This window comes from Phyllostomus discolor, chromosome 5, assembly GCF_004126475.2.
Source record: "Phyllostomus discolor isolate MPI-MPIP mPhyDis1 chromosome 5, mPhyDis1.pri.v3, whole genome shotgun sequence".
NCBI lineage: Eukaryota > Metazoa > Chordata > Mammalia > Chiroptera > Phyllostomidae > Phyllostomus > Phyllostomus discolor.
The window spans coordinates 94889878-94912621 of NC_040907.2; the positions used below are offsets into that span (position 1 = coordinate 94889878).

The 22744-nt window shown below is 34.5% G+C and overlaps 1 protein-coding gene across 1 annotated transcript in view; it reads left to right on the forward strand.

Annotated features, from left to right (window-relative positions):
* Positions 1-22744, forward strand: part of GMDS (GDP-mannose 4,6-dehydratase) — a 693656-nt gene that overhangs the window by 162747 nt on the left and 508165 nt on the right. Inside the window, exons 3-4 of the mRNA XM_028511630.2 lie at positions 1984-2071; positions 3648-3757. Of these exons, the coding sequence (XP_028367431.1) occupies positions 1984-2071; positions 3648-3757 (198 nt within the window). The remainder of the gene's footprint in view (positions 1-1983; positions 2072-3647; positions 3758-22744) is intronic.

Consider the following 22744-nt stretch of genomic DNA (forward strand, 5'->3'; position numbering starts at 1 on the left):
GTATATATGTACCAAAAGTTGGGAGTGAGGGAAAATTAAAACATGTCATTTGGTATTTAGAAAAAAACAACAATTAGTGCTTAATGTTTTATTGTCACACTTGTGTTATTTTTATGCTGTAACTTTTTGTAGCTGCCCGATTTTCATACTGAATCCATCAGTACCATTTAATTTTTTTTATCAGAGCCTTATGTTTGTATACAGTGTGTATATATATGGCATTTCTCTTTGTTTTGAGTTGTTGTAATATATGACTTACCCAGAATTAAACAATCAAGAGAAAAAATAGACTAAAACACATTTTTATTGTTTTTTCATTGTCAAAGTTAAATTATCTGTTTTTAGAACATATAAATTATTATCTATCCAATGAAATAAAGCTGAAAAATCTGCATTTCAGAAATAATTGTGGTGGTAAACATCAGTTTTGCTATGTATAAGTGTATTTGTGAACTTGTTTTCTATTAATAATGTTTATTGAGTTTGTAGAACAGGTCAACTTTACAATTAAGTAACAATTTGAAAAATTGGAGAGACTATCAAGTAGAATAAATCCTAAGTTTAATGTGCTATATTCTTCACTTCTAAATTAAGAAATGGCTATGTATACCCAAATCTCAATTTAATGTTTCCTATATTTTACCTCCTGAAATGTCAACGAAGGCTGTGATGTTCTTTTCTTCTCCAAATGTTTTCATGTTTACCAAATTTTCTTTGGTTTAGTTCCTTTGGAAAAAAGAACAGATGGATGCTTTTTCTGTAGTTGACTACAAAACAACTAACCAACAGAATTATTAATTGTGGGTGTGTTGTATCCTTTTGTAGACATAATTTCTTTGTGTATATCATATAAAATGATGATGGTATTTCTTTCTATTTGAAAAGTCTTGTGTACTTATAATTTCTCACTGTGTTTGGAATATTTGAGTCATGCCAAGGATTGAATTTTGTTTGGAATAGACAGAAAACAATTGAGCTAAAATATAGAAGGGTATTCAGCTGCAAACGATACTATCCAACGTTGAAGGAACACTTCTGAAAAAAGTGAAAGATTAAATCTGCCACCAGTAGAACTGGAACTTTTGTAGCTGGTGACATAAGCTGGTATTAGCATTGACAAGACAAACAGACCAAACTTGACAAGAAGGAAGCAGTGTCAGGTCTTAAATAATTTATCTTATGTATCAGACACAAATAGTTTTTTCTTTAGGATTCGACAGGTATGCCTTCTTGCTCTATTGACTTATTTTTCCTCACACTTTTCATTGTTATTCAAAGATAAATTTAAGAAAATCCTTTCTTCACTTGATTTTTCTTCATGTCTTTAGTAGTAGATAAATCTTGTCCCCAACCTGTGCTATTTAGCTTCCTTACTTTTCCCATAGCTGCATAACAACAACTGCTCTCTGATTATATTCATGGACACAGATATATATGTGTTTGTGCATGTATAAACAAACACACAAACAAATACATAAAACATATTAGGTGTAAGAGCCAAAGGTCTGAAGACACTGAAAAAATGTGGTTGGCATTAGAGCCTTTCAGCTTTATGTTCTGTGTTAAAGAGGTCCACAAGGCTGTTTTACTGATACAGGCTCATGTGGTCTGTCTTCAGTTTCAAATTTAAGAGATATTTTTGTCAGCAGTAGGGCTGTCAGTGTGTGTGCTTGGGAAAGGAGGCATTTGAGTATCTAAAACTAAGTGCTTGCTGTGAAGTCATGTGATTATCTAATGACTTTTGTTGAGATTGGCAGTAAAAACATTGGTGAAAAATGGAGGTAGGGTGCTGGTGGCTGGAGGGCAGTGGTTGGGGGCAATGTAAGCAGTGGAACTTGTTTACAATGTAAACATAATTTTTGTAAATAATAGTTTTGTATTTTTTACAGAGCTAAACATTAGCCAAAGAAATTCTGAGTTGCTTGTTAATCTTCATTGTACATTTATAGTTTATTCTCATCTTTCCACACTATGAATATGCAGGTTCATGGAATTGTACGGAGATCCAGTTCATTCAATACTGGCCGAATTGAGCATCTGTATAAGAACCCCCAGGCTCATATTGAAGGAAGTAAGTAATAATCTTTTTCTAAAATCTCTTTCTATAACTTCCTGTACTACAAGGTATTTTCAGAGGTTCTTTTTCTCAAAGCTCATCAGATTGCAGCATGAATTACCTGTATTGAATGCTATCTGCCTGTTTTAAAAACCTTTCATTGCTAGCTGCCCCTGGGTCACAGTGTTGAACAGTGCCACTTGGTTAAACTGTTACAAGGATACATCCCTCTCTTGGATGCATCCTTGCATCCAAGATGGAAAGGATCCATCTCTTGGTAGAGACCAAGAGTAGACATGCCTTTGATCACCCTTTTTTTGGTGTTCCTATCCCTTCAAGTAATATCACCTCCATATTCACAGAGCACTTTTCTGGTTTTAAAATTTGGTCTAATTAATTAGGTTTAAGCAATCTTTGTACATTAATTTAATTTTAAAAATAATTTGTGAAGACAAGCCCCAAATCAAATAAAAACTATATTTAATTGCTGTGTAAACTGTATTTACAGTTTTTTGCTACTTTTGTTAATGAAATTGCCAGTAGGTAGCTGTATGGTTTACATAGTATAGTCACTGTGTTTTCTCATTTTATTTTTCCAGCAGCTCCCAAGGTTCTGAATGAGGCCATTTTACAAATGAGGAAATGGAGGCAGAGAGAGGTTGTGACTTTATTAAGACCACATACCATGTAAAAGACAGAGCTGGGAGTAGGATGTATAATTTTTTAACTTCCAAAGGATGGTAAAAATTTTTAAAGTTTATCATCCTTTGCTCATCCAGTTTTCCCAGTCAGCAGGGATAATCCAGTCAGCTTGTAACCATAGTGATTTTATATTCACCTAAGAGCCTGGAGTATTTGAAAACTTGAGTTACTTGTGCAGGTAGTGATATAATAGGAAGATGACCTCATCTGTAGCAAAGGCTTTTCATCTTAATATTTAGGTCATTCATCATATCGTCCTTAAAAGTTAGTACCATTTTTGCATAAAGTACAGAATGGTACTGCTGTGGATCTAGACATAAGTCAGTATTGTATAAAAATAATGAAAAGATCAAGTTAGCAAATTGCTCATATATGTGTCATTGCCTAATGAAGTCAATGTAAGGATCTGCTTAGATTTCAAGGTAGAGTAAAGCTAGTTGTCCTTTAATCAGTTATGTCACTACTTCAGGCATTTTATGGATCACTTTAGGATTGATGTTTATGAAGTACTTCAAAATTGCTAGATAAAAGTTTCTGAACATAGCTATCTTCACTTTAATCAATGTGTTAGATTTTCTTTGTCTGAATCTTACTCTTATGGAGCACATCGTAAAACCACCTGGGAGCTGTAAGTTATGTTAATTATGTAACGTCTGTCATAATATTGTGATTTTTTAAAAAAAGTTCATGAGTTTTTATAAATTATGTAGAGACACAAACAACAAATGTGACTGTCCTCCTAATACTTTAGTGAGTTTTTAAAGACTCTGCTGCTCCAGAACCAGTCTGGCTTTTAGACTTTCAGAATATGCATTTCAATATTACTATTTTAAAAAATTTGGTTTATGTTGTTTTCTTTTATCTAATGCTATGTTTTTGAATCCTAAAGATATGAAATTGCACTATGGTGATCTCACTGACAGTACCTGCCTTGTGAAGATCATTAATGAAGTTAAGCCTACTGAGATATACAATCTTGGAGCCCAGAGCCACGTCAAAGTAAGCCATTTTTATTATCATGGTTTCTTTGGCTGTGTTCCTGAGTTATTCTGAATTTTACTTTTTGTCTGTTATTTCTTAATATAGTAGTACAACCATAGTCCTCAAATGTAATCATTAACATTAGTTTGGGTATGAATGAATCCTAATAGAAATACTAATACATTTTTTTAAAGTACATTCTCTGTTATTGAACGATATAACACAGTCTTACTGCTAACATTAAAATAGCAGTATTCATTTATTTTGGGTTGATCTTGTATTTGGAGCCCCACTTGGATGTATTTTCTGACATTTCAAATCCTGTTGTAAAGAAGTGTTTTTGAGACTTTCAGTCAAGATGGAAGTGAAGGTAAATATGGCTCACCTCCTCACACAACCATGGTAAAATTACTGCCAAACTGCAGCACAACTATTACTCAGAATAGACAGAAAACTGAGCTGTATGGAAGTCAGACAACTACAGAATTAAAAAAATAATTCATCTAGACAGTAGGAGGGGTGGAAGTTAGAGACATGGAGACTCAGAATGGGATGGTCCCAAATCCATGTGTGGTGGATAAAAAAAGAGAATAGCTTGGGAGTGAGGGATACCAGCCCCACATCAGACCACCTAGCCCAGGGTTCCAGTGCCAGGAAGATAAGTCCCCATAACTTCTGGCTGTAAAAAACAGTGGGCATGGGTCAGCAGAAGAAATTGCAAGATTGTCAGGCATCTCCTCTTGGAGGGCCCTGACACGGACTTACTGAGACTTACTCCATCTGAGCTCCAACACCAGGGAAGCAGCTTGAAAAGCACCAGTTGTGTACAGGGAGGAAGTAAAGTCTCTGGCATCAGGGCATGATCTGGGTACAGCTTCCTCCCAGACAGAACTGTAGACAGCTGCCATTCTTCCTTTTCTGAGCCCTCTCCCACACAGAGCCACAGTGGCAGCACCATATCTGAGTCTATATCAACTTGGCTGATATGGTTAGCCCTGCCCTGACTATTAACTAAGTCTGTGCTCCAGCCAATTTACAGGCCCACTGAAGCTGATAACAGTGGCTTTTCCATATGAATGGCTGGGCTAGGCTCAGGCTTCAGACCTTCCTAAATCTGCTCATATGAGCAACATTTGAGCCCAGCCCTCCTTCCTCTTGCAGGTCTGGCACTAGCAGCAGCCATCTGCAAATTGCTTTATAGCTTACACCAGAGGGCCCCAGACAGAACACAGGTGGTGGCTCACATTGGTCTACACCACCTGGGAAACTCCAGAACCTGCACACCTAGTGGGCCGTTACAGACTGTGTAGGAACACCACCACCTAGCCACCTCCACAAGCTATGAAGGGAGGTGGTTGCTGGCCAGTGGTCACAGCCAGTCTTGACAGCAATCAAGACTCAATGAAAAGAATAGGAAGTACTCAGCCCACACTGAGGGCATACCTTGAGTACCCAGCTTTGGGGGATAAGGGAGGCTGTGCTCCTGGACCTTATAGGACACCTACTATATTAGGCCACTCTACCAAGACACAGAGTCAAAGCAGGTCTGCCTAATACATAGAAACAAACACAGGGAGCCTGCCAAAATGAGGACACAAAGAAACATGGCCCAAATGAAAGAACAGAACAAAACTCTAGAAAAATAACTAAACACAATGGAGATAAGCAATCTTATCATATGCACAGTTCAAAACACTGACAGTAAAGATGCTCAAGCTCTTTCAATAGCATAAAAGTGATCTAATCAGAAATGTAGGAGACATTAATTGAAATAAAGAACAATTTACAGGGAACCAACAGCAGAGTAGATGAAACCAAGAATCAAAGCAATGATTTGGAACACAAGTAAGAAAAAGACATCCAATCATTCAGCAACAAAAAAAAAGAATCCAAAAATTTGAGGAGAGTGTAAGGAGCCTTTGGAACAACTTCAAGTGTTCCAACATTCACATAATGGGTGCCAGAATGAGAAGAGAAAGAACAAGAAATTGGAAACCTATTTGAAAAAATAATGAAAGAAAACTTCTCTAATATGTTGAAGGAAATAGCAATATAAGTCTAGGAAGCACAGAGAGTCCCAAATAAGTTGTACCCAAAGAGGACCACACCAAGACACATCATAATTAAAATGCCAAAGTTTAAAGATAGAGGGTCTTAAAAGCAGCAAGAGAAAAGCAGAAAATTACTTACAAAGGAGTTACCCTAAGACTGTCAGCTGATTTTTCAAAAGAAACTTTGCAGACTAGAAGGGACTGGCAAGAAGTATTCAAAGTGATGAAAAGTAAGGACATACAACCTAGAACATTACTCTATCCAGCAAAGCTATCATTTAGAATTGGAGGGGAGATAAAGAGCTTCCCAGACAAGGTAAAGGTAAGGGTAAAGGAGTTCTTCATCACCAGACAATTATTATGTGAAATGTTAAAGGGACTTATTTAAGCATAATAATTAGATAAAAACTGTGAACATTAAAATGGCAATAAATACACAACTATCAGCAGTCGAATCCAAAAAAACAAACTAAGCAAACGAGAAGAACAGAAACAGAATCGTAGATATGGAAAACATTGGAATGGTGGCTGGTTGGGAGTGAGTCCTGGGGAAATGAGGGAAAACTGAAAGGATTAAGAAGTACAAATTGGTAGTTACACAGTAGAGATTTTAAGAGCCAGTATAGGAAATGGAGTTGCCAAAGAACTTGTATGCATGACCCATGAACATAAACAAAGGAGGGGATCGGTCACTGGAGGGAGTTGGGGGGGTGCTGGGTGAAGGGGACAAATAGGGAAAAATTGGGACAACTGTAAGAGTATAATCAATAAAATTCAAAAGTGTTCTGTTAAAATGTAATTTGATAAAACTTATATTTGAATGGTAATTTTTAGTATTGGTTATATTATTGACTGGGGAAAATAATATTTTTGAATTTCAATAATATGTTAAAATAACACAATTAACTTTTCATTATACATAGTAGAAATCATTTCAAGAAAAACTTTTTAACCTCTTGTCTCCTCAGAGTGATACAGCTAATGTTGATTTCTTTCCCTATATTCATATTATCTGGTAGTCTATCTACCACACTTTAGGGTTTTTTTGTTTTTTTTTTTTAATTCTGGAATAAGTTGCAGTAAACCTGAGAAGCCCATCCTCAGTGTTCTAACAGTTTGTTTAATTCAAGTTTTTGTTGCTAAATTCTAGTGCTTATTTCAGTGAGTAAAATCTGAAGCTAGGGGTGATATTACATCTATTTAGATAATTATTCAATTAGGGAAGTTAATGGAGCTTTGAAATAAAAGCAAATGAACTCTAAAACAGTCCATAAAATCTATAAGTATTTTTGAACTGTTCAATGAATGGATTCAGCAATATTATTTCAGAAGGTATTGAAAGTGATTTGTTATTTACTTTCTATTTTTTCATATCTCAACTTTGGGCAGAATGGAAGCTATATGCCTGTTTTCAATCTCTGATATTTTAAGGTAGAAATTATAAATTGGATCCAATGAAAGCAGGCATAGACCATAGAGAAACAGTTATAAGCCAAGTTTTTCTTTTTTTAAAGATTTTATTTATTTATATTTAGAGAGAGGGGAAGGGAAAGAGAAAGAAAGGAAGAGAAACATCAATGTGTGGTTTCCTCTCACACATTCCCTACTGGGGACTGGCCTGCAACCCAGGCATGTTCCCCGACTAGGAATGAAACTGATGACCCTTTGGTTTGCAGGCCTGTGCTCAATCCACTGAGCTACACCAGCCAGGGCTATAAGCCAAGTTTTGTTATTGATATCTAATGTAAAAATTGAGTGTAGATCTTAGTAACTTTGAAGTACGACTACATATCAATCAACAAAAATACCTCCTGTGATGTCTCAGAAAAAAAAATTAACTCCTTTCTTAATCGCTGATGATTCTGTTCCATATCCAAGCCTAAGCTTTGAGCTGTGGAAGTTATCAAGGTTAGAGCAGAGCTGTTTTTCTAAATGATTCTATATGTATTTTCCCATTTGAAGGGGTATCATGTACACCATACTTTGAGAAATTATCACCCCTCTGTACTATAGAGAAATGGTGATTTTTTATCACTCTAGGAATGAAGACTTTATTTACCCCTAAATGAAGCAATCAGCCCATCTTTCACATTATAATCAATCTGGCTGTTTCACCTTCCTGACCAACCATGAGAGTATCTTCCAGACAAAACAGAGTGTTTTGGAATTAATGCACTGCTTAATTTCCTTAAGATTAAGGAGTTTCCTCTGGGATTGTAGATAGTTTATCACCTCTAAAAGCTATAAACTGTTCTGGTGTAAGGTGCAGGAAATTTTATAAAGATTTATTTATAGAAGGCTCTCCCACTACCAAAATGTTTTTGTAGTTCAAAAAATCTGATATACTTTCCTTACCTTGAAGTTGAGCCTAATAATATCTGGTTATCCTTCTAGGGTGATTGTACTTTAAGAATGGAAAGCATAGGAGATTGAATTGATTCCTAAATTGCTATGTATGTGAAGTTGCCTGTTTTTATTGTGTTTCACCTGCTCCCAATGTCTGGTTAATTGGCAGAAATGGTAGTTAATTGAATATGAATTTTTGCTTATACGATCATTTACCCTTTCAACAAATATTTGCATGCACGGTAGAGTAGAGGACACAAAGATGTGTCCAACCCATTTCTGTTTCGGAGGGTCTCAACTCACATGGGGTGGTGTGTGGCAAGTGACAGAGGTTGCTACTAATTTTTGGGTCTTTAGAGATGATTGAAAGAAAACTTCAGTTTGAGGGAATTATACAAGTTGTCAAGGAGGTGTAGGAAGGAAATTTATAGACAAAGTTAGTAGGAACTGGTAGTTAAAATGGATGTAATAATATAAGGTCTAGAATCAGAAGTGAGAAAACTTGGGGCATGCTTGCAATGTGATGACCATTCTAGATTAGCTGAGCAAAAAGTTTGAGGAGAAATGTGAGGTAAGGCTAGGCGGGAAGTTGGGCTGTATTTGGGCAGCTTCCACATGTTTTTGAACAGGGGAAAATAGATTCATAGATGAGTTTTATAGGTAAGAGTCTTGAGGTAGGGCTTTAGAAGACATAGGAATTGTTAGATGAAGATGGTGGCATTAGAATTGGGAATGCTGAGGGTGAAACCAGATGCCTGGTAGAGCTGACCCTTTTGCTGGCAAGATATGGGGAGCCAGAGAAGAGGGAAAGTGATACTTCAGTGCCCAGTGAGCCATGCACTCAAGGAGGAGCTGTTGGAGTCAGGTAGAGGAAATGAGAAGTTCCCCCATGGAAACGTTCTATTGGCAGTACTGGAAGGACATTTAGGTGAAGCAGGTCATGAGATAGTTTACAATATGTTGTGAGGTTTGAAAGACATACAGGGAACAGAGATGTAAATTTAGCTCTGGAAGTTCTTGAGATGCCAAGGCAACAGCTAAAAAAGGAGGAGTAGACTGAACCTTGGTGTCATCCATGTATTTATATTGTGGAAGGGGCAAGAGTAATCACTAATGACAGGAAATGGGAGATGGAGAGGCAGGATGGTAGAACTGTGTCACAGAAGGAAAGAAACGTGAGCCATTTCGAGCAGGAGGGGGTGCCAGCAGTGCTAGATGGTACAGGTAAGACTAGGAGTGTGAGGGCCACGAAAAAGTCATTGGCCTTGGCAGTTAGGTTAGAGTTGATCTGTGACTTTAAAAACGATCATTTTAGTGATGTGATAGAAGAGTTAGCCAGAATGCAGGGGGTTTAGAAGTTAAGGGGTTATGAGGGAAATAGAAATTGAGTGAAGTCTTTTCTAGAAATATCTTGATATAAGGAAGAGAGAGATTATGATAAAGCTTACTTCCCTGGAATTCCTGATTTATTAAGTCTAGAGTGTGGTCTGAGAACTTCCATTTCTAGGACCTGTCCAGGTAATATTGCTCTTGGTCTGGGGACTTCACTTTGAAAACTACTGATGTAATGTTTCAGATTTCTTGGTTCATCCATATGTAATGCAGGGATGGGGGAAAGTAGGTTTGTAGTTGTAGTACAAATAAATAATACAATAATTAATAAGTAATAATATGAGAATAAACTCTGTTTCGTGTACTCACAACTATAGACCTACTTTTGCCCCACCCTATATGTGCCTTAATGCATTCTTCTTAGGCCTTCTTCATTTAATGTATCAGCTTTAGAATCTAATGTGGTAAAATCCTTTTCTCTGCCAGTTAGTAACTATGTGAGCTTTTAAAGCCTAAAACCATACCCTTACAATCAGCAGTGACAAGAATGGAAAGAATCTAAAGACAACCAGATACACTGTGGGTTTATACCACAATTCTTCATGTTTTAGAAATCTTCTTCTAAGCAGTGTGCAGTCCATGAGAATAAATACTTCTTGGGTACTCCAACTATTTTAGGAGAATAGTATTAATATAAGCCATTGTCAGAATCTCCTTTAAAAGCCCATGGTGTCTGCCACTATTTCTGCTGTGATCTAATGTCACATTGATTCTTAGTCATGGAGAGAGTGGGTGTGGGGCAGGGGCCGGCATGATGGCAGCTGATGATGACAGACTGCCAGGTTGCTCTGGAGACATTACTGTGTTCCCTTACAATTCCTAAGCTCTGTGCATAGAGCTGTAGTTGTCTGCCTGTTCTCCTAGCAGCTTGTTAGGTATTAGGATGGAAAATACACATTTTTTCCTTGTAATTAATTTCTGTATGTTAATCAGCTTTGTAGGATTTATTGCATTCGTAGACAATAGATTTTAAACCAAAGTTCTTTCTGGCAATGGAATGCTTGCAATAAAGTTAAATAAAATATATTTCTTATTTGGTTTGGAACTCTTTTGAAGGAAGCTTCTAATATTAGCACATTTTGTATTTAATTTTGAATCCATGACTTCTAGACTGGGCATTGTTTGTGTTGGCTTCTCTTTGCACAGAATAAAGTCTTCTATCACTCTCACTTCTCATTAATTTGATGTGGGCTATGGTACACTAAAAGTAAGAAAAATAAAATAATAGGAAGTTGGTCTGGTTTCCTGTAGGAAACCAGTGAAGATGAAATTGGTTCTTGGAATAAACCCACAGCAGTCTGGGAAATACTGACTGAAGACATTTTTCTGAATCATAAACAGAAAAATTATGACTCATGAAGTGTAGGTCATTGAGAGGCTGATTTGATCGTATGTGGGAGAAAGTGACAGATGACTGAAATGTGCTAGTTATTAAAAGTAGTTAAACCTGGCATGATGACATCATTTAAGTAGGAACAAATTATCCAATATATAGTGTTGCCCATATTGATGGGGAAATGTTTTGGAGCCTGCCTTATTATTTTGTTTTGTTTTTTTCCTTTGTAAATAATAGTGGTTTTTAAAATTAATTTCTGTCTTAAATTTCTTATCTGTACAGCATTCCTTACGCTAACATTTTTTATTTTTCTACCATTCCTCACGACTGCTTTGATAATCTTATGTCACTCTTGAAGTCACAGTTTTGGACCAGATCTTTCTACAGTAACTGTAGTTCCGTGTTACTCCTTTCATCTCACAATGTCATGTTGGAATTGCCTTTATTTTTTTTTTCAAAGAGTAAAAATTATGCTATCGTGAAATGTTAGAGTTAAAAGAAATTTTAGGAAGAATTTAATATAATTTTCACTGTATAAATGAAGTTGCCTGCTCAAAGCTACATGTCCAATCACTGGCCAGTTCCAGCCTGGAGTGCAGATCTTGATATTCTACAGTTTGTCTTAAAGACCATCCCAGAAAATGATTATCTCTACCAGTAATAATTCTAATGTAAGATACCGTAAGAACTTCCTTTCTCTACATATCTAAGTTTCTTCTTAAGCTCATTTTTCCCCTTGTGTCTTTAGTAGAGAGAGGAAGTCATTTTGAGTAGAATTTTAAAATTCCTTTTCAGTGTTGAGGAACATTATTGAATTTATGAATTAAATGAACATTATCTTCATTTAATTTTCTCTTATTCAAATTGAATGATTATATACTTTTCTTTCATTTTCTAACTCTTTAATATCTTTATAGCTTTCCTTTTCAATTCTATATAAATTATCTGTTTCATTTTGTTTCATGACATAGGAGGCATAAATGCTCAGGTCATAAATTAAGATATGGCCAATTGAGTGGGAGCAGGACTTTCTATTCTAGTGTGGGGCCAGTTAGCAGATTCTGAACATAGAAGCACAAAGGAGCTGAATCTAAATTGTCTTCATAGTGGTACTTCCATCCCAGAAAGCTAGACAAGAAGCAGAGTTGATTGTGAACCAAGCAGCTAGTGTAGTGGCTAGGCAAAATTAGAATCAGGGAGAGATGAGACAGAAAAACCATTTCGGGGAATGAAGCTGGGAATAAAAACATGCCTGGGAATTAAAGAGTGGCCCCTGGGAAGGGGACTGAGCAATTTTAACCTTAGTTAAAACATTGTCATCTCCAGTGGTTTTTTCCTGCCTGGTCCTGAGAGTTGAAATTTATAGCTGGAGCGCTAATTCCTATATTTATCCCCAGGAAGCCTAAACTTCTTGTGGCTGCTCTAATTGAGGGGAGGGAGGTGGGTGACTAAATGTATTGGGAGAATTTCTTATGGTGAGGAAGAGCAGGTACCTAGGTTAAACATTTGGTTAGTGCTTGAATAACCCAGTTATGGAACAAAATAAAATTGTAACACAATGTGGCCCTTTACTCTGTAATTATAGCAAAGGTAAGATGGCCTATTAAAAACTCAGAGCAGACAGCGGAGAGGACTGGTGTTCTGTGTCCTTGCTCATTCTTTTATTTATTTTGGATCCCAGGGAGCCTGACAGAGAGGTGTGAGTAGAGTAGGAAAATTAGGACTGGGCAGGGGCATAGCTATTGCTGTTAGAAAGGAAACTGTCAGAACATCCTTAAATCTGGGATAGGCTCTGGCCCCCCATCCCACACAATTGCTTGTTAGAGTTCATTCCATCAAGTTGTGTTAGTATATCCATCTTTCTATCCACTCTGGTTGCTACCTTTTTACCACAGTTTGATGTACAAAGAGGCTCACAGAACACTGGGATGAATATTAGAGTAGATTACTCTGTCATGGAACAGAAGGGAGGTAGGTTTTCATGAGACACTTGAATACAGGCAAGAGTTTTCAAATCAGGGCACACATCAGAATTCCCAGGGCACCTTCTAAAACTTCAGATCCAGGCCCACCGCATAACCTGGGCTTGGTATTTTACTGGCTTCAGATCCTGGCCATGTCACATACTAGCTGTGTGACTTTGGCAGAGTGCTCAGCTCTTCTAAGCTTCAATTTTCTCATCATAAAATGAGCACCCACTTTAGGGTTGTGGATCCCATGGGCCTTTGCAATTGCTTTTGATGGTAATACTCTTTCTTAGGTATCCACCTGCCCCATTCCCTTAATTTTTCCCAATTTTTGCTTAAATGTCAGCTTCTCAGCAAGGCTGTCCTGACCATGCTATTTGAAACAGTAACTCTCCTGTGGGTGGCTGCACTGTTAGTCCAGCCTGAAGGAATAAAGTAGGCCAGCAATAAATGCTAGTAGGAGGTAGGGCAGAGTGGGGCAGGAAAAGCAAATTGGCTACTCTACTGCTCCCTGACTTCCAATCCCTGTGTGCTCTCTGCTCATAATTTAGGCTAACATAAGGAAATTATCCAGAGAAGTGAATGCACTAAGGTAATACAGGGAGTCAACATGCCATTTATTGCTACTTCTGCCTGAGGTGGAGGCCTGCCCTTTGCAGCAGCTGCTGTTTGAAATTTTATGCAAAAATATTTTCCTCATTCACGTGCTTGTAGTTCCTGTCACTGAAACTTAACTTGTTATGACATATTATAAAGGGGAAAATGATGTTTTGGAGCGCTATTTTTTTGTTGTTGTTGTTAAATGGGCCATAGAATTCTGAGGTAAAAGAGATCTTGGCAATGAGCCAGCTGAAGCCCTTATTTCACAAATTGAGGCCTGGAACTTTCATTTGATGAGCAGCAGAGCCCACTATCTAGGCTGGAACCCAGATCTGACACCACTTGGTTTTCTTGTCATACTACTAATCTGAGAAGACTGAAGGGTGGTGTGTCACTGAACTATGAGGGGAAGATAGCACAAGACTGGTGTTTGAGGTTTCACTTCTCTTGTCATTCCTGCTACTTATAGTGAGTTAAGGTTTCAATGAAATAGATTGAAATTAAAAACATTGTTTTTTTTTGTTGGAAGGAACTGGTTATAATTAAATATCATATGAGTGATGTTTACACAGTTAGGAAGATCCCCAAATACAACAATGCAAGGTGTTATGTTAACATATCAGTGATGAAATTTGTATATAGAGAAGATAGAAATCCATAGTACTAACTCATCAGGTAAAATCAAAATCTTTTTGTGTTAGGGTAGTTCAGTTCAATTCAATATAAAATTTTTATACTAAGTGCCTATACTGTCTTGGTGTATAAGTTTCCCTAAAAGCTGTGGGAGGAACTTAATTGCTGTTTATGTAATCAGAAGAATCAATAACTTAATAACCAGAATGAGTAATTTGTTCCTATTTATATACTTACTTTTTAAAAAGAAATTGCCAAGACAGTTGCATAACTATACTGTCAGAAAACCTGTTTTAAGATTTAAAAATAAATATTTTGCCCTGGCCAGGTGGCTTATTTATTTGGTTATAGTATCATCCCAATACCACAAGTTTGCAGGTTCAGTCCTGGTCAGGGCACACCCAGGAATCAACCAATGAGTGGAACAACAGATCTACACCTCTCTCTCTCTCTTTCTATCTCTCTATCTCTCTATCCCCCTCTCTTCCTCCCCTCCTTTCCTCGCTCCCTTCCTCCCCCTCCCCTCTTCCCCCTCTCTAAAATCAATACATAAAAAATTTAAAGAAAATAAATATTTAAAAAATATTACAAATACATTTTTGTTCACATATTAGTATATACATATTATAACTTCATGTTGGGTCTCTAAGATAACTTATTTTGCTTAATAGATATATAGACTTATGTATTTTATGAGTTTTAAAATTCTCCTATCTTCATAGATAATTCTTGTATGTTCTCAGCACAACATAAAATCACTCTAATTTGTTAGCAAATTATTAAAGTTGAAATTATGCAGGTACCTATGGGCAGAAGGCTTTAGTTGGTAAAGAACAATGAGTATAACTTTGAGAACCTGAATATTAATAAGGTATATTTGCATTTAGAGCTAATATCCATGCATATACAGTAATGTGTCTATTTCTGGAAAAATTACTTGTCTTACAGGTTTAGTGGGTAAGGTGAATGCATCAAATATTAGATGCTTTTACTTTCTGTAGATAGATTGCTTGGGTGATATAAACCTCTATGCTTAAGTAAATTGTGTTTTTGCTTGTTTTTGATAATAGAAAATCTTTTCATAATTTAATGTTGCACTTACAGTGCATGAACCGCACTAGTGTAAATATGGCTTACCCACCCCTATGATTCTTAGTAAGAAGGTTAGCATTTTTTATATTATGTTCATGATGGCAAAGTGTGACTGTGCACTGCTGGTGGGTCCCCTGTGTCATCTGGCTCAAATTCTTTTTGGAAGTCTGTTATGGATTTGAGCAATTGAATTCAAATCTAAAACCACTTTAAAGTTCTTTATAGTCCATTAAGAATTTATATGAGAGAGAACACTCTATGAAAGCTCTCCTCTCCCGGTTCAAACAGATTGTTCTGTTTTATTAGATCTAGGTGGTATTGTAATTTTGATAACAGCTAATAATGTTTGGAATTTTGCTTATAATTAGTGGACCACACAAAGGTATGTTTGTTGGGTTTTGTACTTTTAATTCACTTACAATAGTGGCTTGTGTACTAAATAAAATCCAAATTATTATCTTAGCTTTATAACAATTAAAGTAAAATTAGTGCAAATAGCTAAATGTACATTTGTATCTTAACATCAATTTCTAGATATGTTTATAAACACAAATAGTGAACAAATAGTAAGATGGCGAAGGTGCTGTGAGTGAAACTATTTGTCTTAAACTTTTAATGAGGAATGGAAAAGTGTTTTGGATTCCCAATCAGATTAGAATATGTAAGTTAAAAAGTTAAAATGTAGACATGAATAACATCTGGTTTAATACCATGGTTAGATGTATCTATTTTTCTCCCAGCAACAACAAACAACAACAAACTTGTGTGCAAATGTAAAAATTTAACCTTAATAGCTCTTTTAAAACACCTAATAAAGTCTGGTCTCAAGCATGGTTGCTACTTTATCCTTTTAGTACAAATAGAATTTATAAAATTCTGTTTGTTAAAGTTGGATCTTTACAGTGGGAATAGTAAAATAAAATAGAATCTTTTCTATTTCAAAAAAATTAATGCATAAAATGTTTTTATTAACTTTTACTATTTGTCATTGATTGGCTACCTTACCAATGCCAGCAAGAAATAAATTGTAAGAAAATTGTTTTTATTTAGACTTTCATTTTTTGAAAAATTTCTAGCATCAAAGATTAGTAGATTTCATTATGTTACTCTTTTAGTAATATTCACATAACGTGTCCATTGTTTAGGGATGTTAATAAAAAAGCATTCATCATGAATTTAAATATGATTTATTTACAAGTAAATATGCATGCAGGCTTGGTTTTGCTTATTGAACTATGTTAAGTACATTGTGTTGGTAGCAATTATGCAGTTACTGTAAATGGCAAAGTGGTAGAGGGAAGGCAGCCTTTTCATTTTGTTTGTTATGTCAGGGTAAAACCTTTCCCTGCGTCTCCTTTCTACTCCCACTCCTATATATTTTATTGGTGCCAGTTTATTTAACAGTAAAAAGTGTGTTAGAAATCAGTAGTATTGACAAAATAAGCCTTGAAGGAGCATTCTTTAAGACTATTAACACATCATTAGTCCTGATTGGAAATATCTGTCTTTACCTTTACTCTGTGGAGTAATTGTTAATTTTTTTTTGTCTTAAGGTTCCCATAAGTTCATACTGGACTGTTTTCCTTGTTTGTTTGTTTGTTTTTTTGACACTGCCATTTGTCAAGACAGTTCAGAGCTAGTGCAGTCCATGCTTAAATGGGGAGGTTAAGATGCTCTTTTGTGTTCTGATGTGGTTCTCATCTTCCCTAGAAAAGAAGCATTTGAGTGTTTGACAGAGATTTGTTGATTGTTAGGTCATAATATTAGATTTTGGTCTTCTAAATATTGTAAGTAAATACCTTTCTACCTGACTGGTTTACATTTACTTTATGTTAAATATGAAACTGTTTTGGCTTAGTGACCATTGCATCAGATCATTCGGCAAGATATTTAGATTGTGACTTTGCAGAAATTAGTTTATATTATTGTAGTTATTTAAGTGACTTACAACTTCCACTTTTCTTGTTATCCTTTTTCCAATCATAACTGTAGAACTTGCCATATTAGCTAAAATTTATATAATGGAAAAAGTGTTGGTTTTGGCTAGTGTTAATGTATCTTCAGTACTCTTTCAGTTTTAGAAAGTTACTTCACAAAGAAATAAATAGAAATTCCTGGTTATCTTCTACACTTTTGTGGAGAAACAAATTATCCTTGTTCCTGAAGCTCCCCTTGTCGTTTGTCTAAAGACATTCTTTTTGGAAGGGGAAGTTTCTGGTGCTTAGAAGAGTGTTGTGCTCTTTTATACACGTAGGTGGCAGCAAAGTGTTACAAGACAGCGGAAGTCAACCCTGGAGCTGTAAGGAAAGATGAGGAACAATATAAACTGACTTCTATCAAGATAGATGCCTGTGTGGTGTAGCTAAACATAAAATAAGAAAGAAAGCCTCTATTGATAATACAATAATATAGGAGAGGGAAGAAGGCTATAAGAAGCTATAATACACTAAATTTCTGGACAAATCCCAGGTGGGAAAACTTAATCTCTTGAGGTTTGTCATCCACTCCTGTAAGATGATAGAAATCAGCCATGATAATATGCATATCAAAATAAAAAGACAGTGAAGAGCTGGCAGGTGGTAGGGAAAGGGGGAAATAAAAGAGAAACCTTGCAGAAGTTGCAGCAGCAAGTAATGGCCTGCGGATACTATTAGAGTTTGGTCGGCATGTCTCCTTAGTTAAGCAAGTTATAAAGAGGAAATGTCAGTCCCCGAATCAGGCAAACATTCCATGGGAACATTTGCTCAAATGTAAGCATTTTAGAAAATAGAACTGCAGTCTATTATGGTCTGGTCCTCATACTGGATTTCCTATTAAATACACAAACAAAAATATAATTTTATGTCTTAATTAGCATTCCTAAATAATGACATAATCACTGTAAGATATGACAGCCATTGTAATTAATATTTAATATGAGTCTATTTCTGAGGACCTTTCTGTGGCTTCCCACAAATTTCCAAAGTAATTTTCAAGTTTTGAACTGAATTTGGTGAAATGGAAGACACGAGGATCTACTGAAATGAAGTTGTACGTGTGAGAAATCTGAGATATGGAAACATGTCATAAAAAAAGAATTTATAACATGTTCTGAACTATCAAATCATGTCAGTGTCTTACTACTTATAAACATAATAAGGGCTCCTTAATAACCCTAGAGTAATGGTAATAGAGTTCAGGAAAACATTTCCCGTGCCCTTTAGTTTTTTTTCTGATCTACTCTCTGGCGATTTAGTTCCATAGACTAATCTCTGTGTCACAAAATTGATTCCAAAGGTGTGTATAACAACTTGCTCAAATGCAATGTCTGGCAAGTCTCTCTGTGACAGCAACTTATTTCTCACATAATTATTTTTTTTAGTAAATTTGATATTGTAACAACCTTTTCCCTCATTTCTGGGTTCAAAAAATAACACTTAATATAATTTATTTCTCATACTTAATAAAGGCTTACTTGAGAGTATATTGCTGTTCACTCTGTAGCTGCTTCAAGCAAATAAGGTTAGGAGGGAATGTGGTTTGTCGGGGGTGAGGTGGTTTCCAGCCCCATTTGCTGTGCACTGTAATGGGCCTCAATGTTGTTTTAATGGAGCATAAAACATATTCCGGTTGCTGCTTGTTACTTATTAATGATTGAATGAATATATTGTGTCACGTATCAGTAGAAAAAGAAGATACATACATATCTGTTCTGCTTTTCTGTTTTAAACAATCTATTGTGTTAATTTTGATTTGTATGTATATGTAAGTCTGTGTTACTCTAATATTTTTAGTAATATTTTTAGTAGGATGGGCTGTGTAAACATAAGAACTAAGAAAAGTTTAATCAAAATTTGAATTTGATTCTAAACATGTAATTATTTTATAATTTTGTGTGCTTTCATTCTCATTAAATGGAATTTTATACTATGAACTTAATCATCATTTAATTCTTAAAACCAAAGTCTAATATGTTTGAATTAGCCACAGTTATATATAAATTTCTTTATAAATCATTTAAATATATCAAATATTTGTTTCCGAAATATATATTAATATATATAATTTGTGTTAGATTAACATATGCTCTTTGAAAACAACTTTTAACCAGAATGCAATGTTTTATGGGTTAAGGCATACTTTTTCTCTTACAAATTTCATTCCTACTTGGCAGTCATTAGATTCAGACTGCGCTTTTTCTTAACAGGATATTATCATGCAGATTATTTATGGGACATTTTCACCACCACACTTTTCATGAAAAGGACAGCATTGCAACACCACTTCCTCCAACTGCTTGATTTCAAAGAATCATCTCTAAAGTAGGCAAATTCAACAGAAGAACATTGTTTTAAAACTTTAAAAAAATCAATATATTGATTTTCTTAATATTATTAGTATTGACACATCAATTTTCCCTGTTACAATGTAAATATTTTACATAACCAATTATGTATTTAACAATTAATTTTTTTCATTTTGCTTGTAATCTTTTAAATGGATTTTAGGAAGAATGCACAGTGTAAATAATATTTATGTATTTTTCAAACTAGAAAAACAATGTATATTGGTTATTTTATTGGCACCTTATAACCAATTGTAATTTGTGGTGACTTTACATTTAAAAATGACTAAATATTATAAAATCTTAGATATTTAAAAATTTCCCCCACAATATAATCACAGCTTGAATATTTTTCCTAATTGTGTTCACTTTTATGCAATTAGGTAGTATTCCAGTTGATCAATAAAATAGAGCATACTCTATTGTTTGGAATTATATTGTTAAAATATTAGTGCTTATAATTCTTAGCTTTTCTTTCTTATTATGCCCAAATTGTGCTTTTTAAAAAATCAATAAAAATATTTTAAAATATATAAATATTTTAAAAATTATTTAAATTATAGACGAGAGAGACTATAATCTCAAAGCATATTTTCTCTTGTGACCATTATTTTTCATGAAGTTTAATAATCAGTGGAAATATTAATTTAATATAAATGCCCTAATTTCTAATTTTGGCCTCAAATTTATCCTTTAAAAATTCCCCTTTTTTTATCGATGCATGTTTTTGCAAGGGGGGGGGGATTGAACACTGAAGCTCATAAATGTATTGCCTATAGTTGTATTCTTTGAAGGATGACTTTACATAGATTTGATGTGCTCTTTTATTTTGTAGAACCTTGTTTTATATCTCTGGTCCTCCCAATCCCTCGCCCTTTCAGTTTCTTCTTGAGGATGCCACTTACCAAGCTGAACACCTTTTATGATGATGAGTTTTGGTGGTGAAACTTTATTTGCATGGGGTCCAGAGACAATCCATAAAACACAAAAGCCTCTACTGTGTGAAATATTAGCTTGTCATTTTTTTTCTGGAGTTTTCTCTTTTGACAAGGTTCATGGCATTTTTTGGTATATTTCTCACACTAATTCTGAAAGATTTTATAGAGATATCATTTGGGAAAAGATATATTTTCACTGACAACATAAATATCTCCATTACATAGTTATTTGGTGGGAGATTTCAAATTGCAAAGTAGGAAAAACTCATTTATTATAATGTAGCATAAATTTTATTTAGTATTTTCCACATAAAGTTCTTAGTAAAATTTGACATTTGAACATTTTCATATTTTTATATCATTTTCATAATAAAATAAAAGTTTGAACATCTTATTCCCTTGCATTCTTAAAGAAAATACTAATACAATTGAAAACTTTTAGTCAAATAAATCCCTGAATAAGAATCACATTTCTGTGTACTACAACAACAATACAGTCCCGAGATTTAATACTTGCCATTTCTTTCCAGGGGATTTCATTTTCTCCACTCTAGTAATCTTAATTCCAGATGTTAACATGACAATTGTGTAGTGTTCTAGTCACATGTTTTTGGGTTTGAAAAAAAATTATCTCTGTGACCTGATGCTGTTTGTGGTGTCTTGATTTCTCAGTTATATAGATTTTGTTGCTGTCATTTGCTTTTTATTTTCAGTCTTCCAGCTGTTTAACACATATGTTTGTTGCTAAATATCAGATCCTTTACTGAATAACCTGTAGTTTATTTAAATTCTATTGTAGCTTTAAACCTTTATGAATACAGTTTGTTGCATATGCAGATATTTTAATGGAAATATCACTATGTTAATGAAAATACTGATTGTTGAAACATTTAAGACATTAAAAACATGCTTAAACATGGCAAATGTCTGAAAATTGACAAAATGTTTACATCTTAGAAATTTGTGTTAAATCTAAAAGATAACTGTATGGTTGACACATGAACTAAGGATTTAATATATTGACAATTTATACATATTATTTATTTAAATCAGTTTTAATTATATAATCTACAATTACAACCTAATTGACCTTATAACTGTGATCAATATATTGAAATGTACAACATTGTGAATGCTAGCACAGGGAATTTTTTCTTTTTGAGAAGAAATAGAAGGAAATACACTTGTCAGAGTCTTTGCCTTTTAGTTGTGTAAAGCAAAACTTGTGAGAAAAAAAACATATAACTTCTCAGGGTCTCAATTTCCTTATCAGCAAAATGGTGTGTGAGACTTTGGGAAGTAGGGAAGAGTTAGGGTATATGCTCTCTAAAATCTCTTTCAACCCTAAAATTGTTTGATTCTATGATATGTTTTTGTAGTGGTATTATGTTTATTAGTATTAATTATGTGTGTTGTTTAATCTAAATATAAGTGTTAGTAAAAACTAAGGTTGAAAAGTTCAAACAGTTTCTCTTAAAAACCATACTATTGGGGAAGAATAGACAGATTATATATAATGGTTTTCTCAAGAAATATTTGAAATCCTCATTTAAATTAGGTTTATACATTTTTAGAAATTTAATACAGAATAGTGGAAACTCTAGGATGGAAAAAACATTACATCCAGTTTTGTCAGAAAATACAGACTGAAGTTGAATATTCTGTGAGCTGTTGATCACACTCTTGCCATGGGAATATTATATCTAGAGAAAATTAATACATGAATGTTTTCTGTAAAATGGAAATTTGGATGAATAAAATAAGTTGCTTTTCTGAATAATGCACTCTAATTTTCCATATATATTCATTTTTATAAAACAATTCTGAGGCATATAAATAAATAATAGGTGTCAGTTTTAGTTTGTTTCTAAATTTCACTTTAGTAGTTATGTCTCTAGTTCTTAAAACTTTTAGATAATTGCAGTAGAATCTTTTGTACCCCAAGTTTGCTTATCAGAAAAAAATAAACCTATTTTTATGCCCTGACTATATAAAAAACACAGCTTTTAATTATGGAAACTAAGCTTCTAAATATTGTAAATAACTTCCATTGAAGTACAGCTTTCTATAAATTTCTATTTAGTGAATTGCTTTTTGCTTTTGCAAGGTCAGAGGGTTGGGAAGGGCTTTGTTTGGAGAAAAAAAATTAAAATGTATGTTTGATTTGCAGTTTAATAATAGAGTTTGCCACTTATCAGTATTGGCTACTCTAAGTGCTAAATGAGACTTTATAATAGGAAGTGTAGTGGTTAAATATAGACAATGATTTCAGAAAACAAAAAGTGAAAGTTTAAAAAAAATGTATTTTTAAAAGATAACATTGTAT